Source organism: Eutrema salsugineum, unplaced genomic scaffold (assembly GCF_000478725.1).
Source record: "Eutrema salsugineum unplaced genomic scaffold, Eutsalg1_0 scaffold_9, whole genome shotgun sequence".
In the NCBI taxonomy this organism is placed as follows: domain Eukaryota; kingdom Viridiplantae; phylum Streptophyta; class Magnoliopsida; order Brassicales; family Brassicaceae; genus Eutrema; species Eutrema salsugineum.
The window spans coordinates 12,864,852-12,871,439 of NW_006256342.1; the positions used below are offsets into that span (position 1 = coordinate 12,864,852).

Consider the following 6,588-nt stretch of genomic DNA (forward strand, 5'->3'; position numbering starts at 1 on the left):
CTCCGAAGTATATTGGCAAGCTGTTTATAAGCCATTCGGGCATCATTGATGGTCTTACACCACAACATGTCAAGGATTCAATGAAGCATATGTTTGGCATCAAGATGTATTACACTACTTCATACAGATCTTTGATATATGCCCAACAATTGGTCAGGGGATCAACAGAAGATGGATATTCAAGTCACCCAGCTTACGTACATTCAGTTAACAAAGCCAATCCGGAAACTGTATCAGCTCTTCATGTAGATTCCAATAACAAATTCAAATATCTATTTCTCGCATTTGGAGCATCGATTGCATGTTTTCAGTACATGAGAAGAGTTATTGTGGTGGATGGATGTCATCTAACAGAGAAATACGAAGGTACTTTGTTGGTGGCCACCGCACAAGATGGAAACTTTTAGATATTTCCTTTGGCCTTTGGAAGTGTTGATGGTGAAGATGATGCTTTTTAGGAATGGTGTTTTTCTAAACTGCGTGAATGTGTCTCAGATGGTTATCCTTTGGTGATAGTTTCTGACAGGCATCTTTTTATTAAGAAAGCTTGTCAAATTGTTTTCCCATGGGCAAAATGAGGGATATGCTACTATCATCTACAACATAACATAGTAACAAAGTTTAAGGGGAATCAGTTGCTATACTTGGTCAAACGTGTGGCTTATGCTTACAACCTCTATGACTACAACCGGTACATGGCGGAGTTAAGACAGATCAAGGCTGATCTTGCTGGCTATTTGGAAGAAGCCGATGTTTCCGTTTGGTCCCGAGTTCATTTTGTTGGAGACAGATACAATATTAAGACTAGCAATGTCGCATAGTCTATAAATGCTGTACTTAAGAAGGCTCGTAGCTATCCCATATCATTCCTCTTGGATTTCATACGAGAAAAGCTCCATCGGTGGTTTTTAAAATGCAGAGAGGATGCTTTGAGTCTCACAACACATAATACTCAGGGAGTTGAGTATTTGCTGGCGGTTCGTGGACATTATGCAGAAGCAATGGAGGTGGAACGAATTGACACTTGAAGATACTATGTGAAAGGAGGAAACATGAATTGTCTTGTTGATTTAGAACATGGAATGTGTGAATGTGGTGTGTTTTATATCGAGAAAATCCTTTGTTCACATGCTATTGCAGCTGCATTAGCCAGTGGGATAGCTGTGGATTCTCTTGTATGTCCTACTTACTCAAAAAACTACTTGTTTGCTGCATACTCTGCCAACATATATCCCCAAATTTTGGTGGTCCAAGGAGTCCAACTACCATTATATCTGCCACTAGAAATTTGCCACAAACAAGGCAGACAGAAGAAGTCTCGGTGGCAATCATGGTTAGAAATTGCTAGGAGGAAAAGCAAGAACCCAAGGAAGCTGCACAAACTATACATTTGCTCACAATGCAAGCAATCTAGTCATACCCTACCGAATTGTGTAAGTTGAGCTACTCATCTAATAATGTCCAATCCAATATTCACAGAATTATTTACTAAACTGTTGTGTGTCTCACTTAGGCGTCAAAGATTCACCAGGACAATAACAAGAAGGCTCCGGAATAGAATGACAAGGCTGCTATTGTTGTCCGGAAGTCTTCGTTAGAAGTCTACGCTAGAAGTCTACTATATATATCTATGTTATTAGTCTATGTTTTATTTGTTTAACAGTTATATGTGAAACAACTTCATTTAAGTAACTGCTTTAACGACTTTAACAGTGTATATGCACGACCGTTGTATCTGTTTGTCTCTGTTATTTCTGCTTATAAATTATCGATAACCACGAAGTATAGTTTCATTCCAGACCCAAGAAGATGTCCAACCTGATAAACTTCAACTCTCTCCATTCCAAAATTCTGTGGGATATCCTTTTAAAAACAACATCTCATTCGTACGGTGCTCTCTGTAAATCAAGAACCTTTTGCAAAAATCTAAATGAGATTTCTAATGAAGAGCGGTTTTTAAGAGGCGTTGATGTAATAACCTTGAAAATTTCATGGGTCTGGGATCAACATGGGAGGGATGATGCATTCTTTAGGCGCTGTTTGGAGTGTAGCAATCCTACATCGCAATTCTTGAGAGGCGGTTCTCTAATCATCTTTGAAGACAGCGTCCAAGCAGGGTTTGATTTAATAAAGGTGTCATCAAAGGGAGGATGCCTCATGGCTACTTACTCCGTGGTTATGTTCTTTTTAACCATGGATGGCAGCCATGATGTATTTAACTCCATGCATTGTCTACTTACAGCAGAGGCAACAAAGATGAGGAAGACTATGCAGCACATCAACAGGTCTCAGTGTACTTATAAGAAGCCTCACGAGTTTCATGAACCGGTCTTCCAGGTTTTTGCTAAAGCACAATCAAGGAGTTGTGTTTGTATGAATCTGCAAAACCAGCGCTGGATGGATGATGAAAACCTTGTCGACGCATATGGTGACAAACTATGCAGTCCTTGCTTCTAGAAGTTGGAATGTGCCATATTAAGGAAAACAATTCCTTGTCGACCGCATTGACATTTTTTTTTTTTGTGTCGCCTTCTATGTTTAATTGACATTAGTAGACTTATGTAGTAGACTTCTTATCTAGAATTATATTTATTGTAAGCAATATATTATATTTCTGTCTTCTAATAAACTTCTTCTGTAGACATGATCAAGAGTACATATTCAATAATATTGCACATGAGTCAGTGTTACGAAGCTACTCGATAGTTATAAATACGAGACATGTTTAATTACATAGTAGACTTCAGTCATAGACTTCAGTCGTAAACTTCAGTAAAATTACAAAATCCAAAACGAAATTAAAACATATTTGGCATGTTAATTATATGATAGGTGACCAAAAAACTTCCACATCTATCATCTACCAATTGTTAAAATTACCTGCAATCACATTGCAGGTCATTTATGTAAGTAGCCCAAAAGTTGCCATAAAAAACAAGTTAGTTTTAAAATACACATACCCTAAACTTTTCTATCATAGTGATCCAGCCCTGTAGCATCTAACTTATTTTTCCCCCTAGCACCGGTTTATTCAAAGATCTCTGCAGCCATTTTCTCCCTGATTGCTCGGATGTTTTTATCACAAAGTCGCGGAGGATATGGCAAATCCAGAGCATGACACTCATTGTACTTCAGGCAGTAGACTCCGCAATCACCACTCTGATAGTTTTGAAGTAACTCCATTCCTGGTACTCGCACATGTGTGAAAGGCGTGTAGGGGAATTTTTATTTGTCTTCAGTATGTGCACATTGAAGAAGGTAGGGTATCATAACAGCCAGAGGCTCCACAGCTTCGTCAATTTTGGCGTCAGATGCATGTTTTGTTCCCGCATGACTATAACATATCGTGATATGCCTCATCAAAAATGAAACCCAGATAGCTACGCAATGGTCCCGGGTGATGTGTAACATTGAGTACAAATGGTCGAATTTATTGGCCCACATCTTTTTAGTCATGCTATAGATAGGTAATTCGCCTACGAAGTACGAAAACGCACCAGGTTGTAGAAGTCTGCCTAAACCATCTTCATTCGGGTCAGAGTTAACAAAGTCTTTGTAGTCACGCCTCCAAACCGTAGCAAACATGGATTTGAGGAAGCAAATCCGATCGGATACAAACCACTCAGGCTGCTTGGTGAATCGAAGCCTGAGTAAGTTAATATAAGCTTCCATGTGCTGCATATTGATGAAAATAAGAAATGAGGGAAGTCATCAAACGAAGTCTACTTAATAAGTCTACATATGAAGTCTATGCATGAAGTCTACTATTAAAGGTTAAAAACACAAACCATATCAGCTAGCCATTGCCTCGGTGTCCGTAGAATTAAAGACCATTTGATCGTAGATTGTGTTAGAAGTTTTGGCCAGACATTGTATAAGAGAACAAGCCAGACAAAGGAAAATAAGGATATGATGAAGTCTACTTATAGGTGTACTGAATAATATAAGTAGAGAAGTCTACTAACGGGTTTGATTTCACATATTTCATTAGAGTCGCATGCTTCTCCTTAACACCATTTTTATCGAAAAGATCATATCCACGGCCACGGCTGTTGTGAGAGCCCGACGTTGGAATGATGGTCTTTGCAGTGCTACTTCCTAGGAAAGGACTCTTCTGTGTTGCAGCTAGATGATGATTTATCTCACTCTTTGTCTGGGCCACTATCTGAGCCGCTGCTCTTGCTTTACTATTTTTTCCAATTTGAATTGCTTCGAAATCAACATCACCCGTCGCCGGGTCAACTCCAATTTGAATTGCTTGTATTGGGGGCCTCTTCTTGGTCTACAGCAGCCTTCTTTCCTTTTGCATTCCCAGGGGCATTAACACTCCCACTCGCACCAACGTTCACATTATCTTTCTTAGGAGCATCTTCTTTCTCTGAATTAGTCTGCAGTTTATTGTCACAAACAGGCATGAATATACAAATAACAACACCATTGCTATAATTTAGTAACATGTTTCATCATAGTCTGGAAATTGGAAACAACTAGTTTTTAAAACATAAGTAAATAAGCTCACACAGTACATAGAACTATTTAAACATGTTCGAATTCAAATGACATTAGTATTAAGTGTTCCTAGCTTTCGATGATCTTGTTCGCATGAAATCTTTTTGTATAGTCGGAGAGTTTTTGGTACTAAACCCTTCACGCTTCTTGAATCCAGTGACCTGCTGCTGGCTCGGCTCTACATTGTCTTTAACCTGTTTGTCAGTGTTCTTAGACGTCCCTGTTGTCAACTCCTCTACCGCGCGCTCTACTGATTCAACCTTATCGGTGAGAAGATTGATCTGCTTTTCACAGCTACCAAGACCATTCAGCATCTTGGTTGAGAAGCTTTTGAAGCATTGGTCGAAGTGCGCTTTCATAGTAGCGACAACTCCGACCCCTTGATCACCAACGAAAGAGGCGGCAGAGGCAGAGGCTGTGCAGGTTTTCTTGCGGCTTGATTTATCTGAGGGAAAGCTCCTTTTTTGTGCTTCTGCCTTGAGGATGTGTGAACCCAAAACACCTTCCAGAGGCCAATGATTTTTGGAAAACTTGAATTGGAGGTCATGGATTGCATCGACAATCTTGACAATATCCGGATCCTATTGCTCATCATCCCAAACCGGAAACATATTTGGGCCACGCAGCACTGTATGCGAGCCTAGAAAAACATAATTCAACCACTGAAATCTACTTCATAAATGAATTACTATATAGAAGTCTACGTATGAAATCTACCACTGAAATCTACTTCATAAATGAATTACTATATAGAAGTCTACTACGGAACAAGACTTATAAATAAATCAATAATACCTGTTTTAGCATGTTGGCTTTGGCGTTCTTTTGTCCCCTTGATTCTTTGTAAGCCAGCAGAAGAGGTGTAGGATCATTTGGCAATGGTTTGCCAAATTCAGCAGCAAAATCCGGAAGAGCATAGTATACCCATACTTGAAGAGCTTGAACAAATCGTTCTATATGAATATTTTTGCTGAGATCTTTATCTTTGACAGACTTGATCAGATGCTGAAAAGCAATTCTTCCGCATGGGAACTCCTTAAAATCTTCGAAATCTATCACTAGTCTGGCATGGTTAGCATTTGTAGATGTGGTTGGTTTCGTTGCCACTATGAAACCAACATAGTTCCCAAGATATCCCAAACGCAGCCTATCATCGTGAGACCATGATGAGCAGTTGGAATAGGCTTCAATTATTTCAATTATTTCAAGTCGACATCAACCCCCATTTGCTCACAGAATACGCGTATTTCATCGGAAAGCTTAAGATTAGCTAGAGCCAAGTCATCTACGTACCCGCAGTTGAGTCCGGTGATTTCCTCAAACTCATGCAATGAAAACTTCACTGGAGTGGTACCAATCTGGCTTCATATCTCGTACCTCTGATTGCAAACTATCTGAAAGGTGAGAATGTGGTGCACCAGCCTAGAAGCCCAACCAAAATCCAAGTGGTGGAACTTTAAGAAGACACCCAACGGTGACTCATAAATCTCTTCCCATTCATCCTCTCGTAGAGCTTCCCGTAGTGCAGGTACCAACCTATAATCATCAGCATAATAGCTGATGCTTTTGTCCGAGACTGGTTCACCGCCTTTAGTGTACAATCTTCACGGGAATTCAGAGGCCTCCATTATCTAACACAGTATTCTGCATCAACGGTAAAAGAGCTTTAATCAGAAAACTCGTTATAACTAACGATTTGAAACTATAAACGAATGAAGTCTACTTTTTCACAACGAAGTCTACTTTTGCAAAATGAAGTATACTTTTGCAAAATGAAGTCTACTTTTTAAAATAAAGTATACTTTTCAAAATGAAGTCTACTTTTTCAAATTCTAAGTACACTCCGACTCGAGAAATCTATTGAAGCCAACCGAGGCAATCAATACATCAAAAATACAGTATGTGAAGTCTACTGAAGCCAACCGAAGCAATCAATACATCAAAAATACAGTATATGAAGTATACTGAAGCTAACCGAAGCAATCAATACATCAAAAATACAGTATATGAAGTCTACTAAAAGCAATCAATCCAAATGGAATCTACAAAGTAAGTGGTTACAGCCATGATTAGATAAAA

General features: G+C 39.2%; 1 protein-coding gene across 1 annotated transcript; it reads right to left on the reverse strand.

Annotated features, from left to right (window-relative positions):
* Window positions 1-4,238: 4,238 nt before the first annotated feature.
* On the reverse strand, window positions 4,239-5,836 carry LOC112086198. Its single transcript, XM_024155035.1, has 4 exons — window positions 5,803-5,836; window positions 5,305-5,693; window positions 4,671-5,090; window positions 4,239-4,388 (listed from the first exon to the last, which is right to left on the reverse strand). The coding sequence occupies exons 1-4, from the start codon at window positions 5,834-5,836 to the stop codon at window positions 4,239-4,241; spliced, it is 993 nt and encodes a 330-aa protein (XP_024010803.1).
* Window positions 5,837-6,588: the final 752 nt, after the last annotated feature.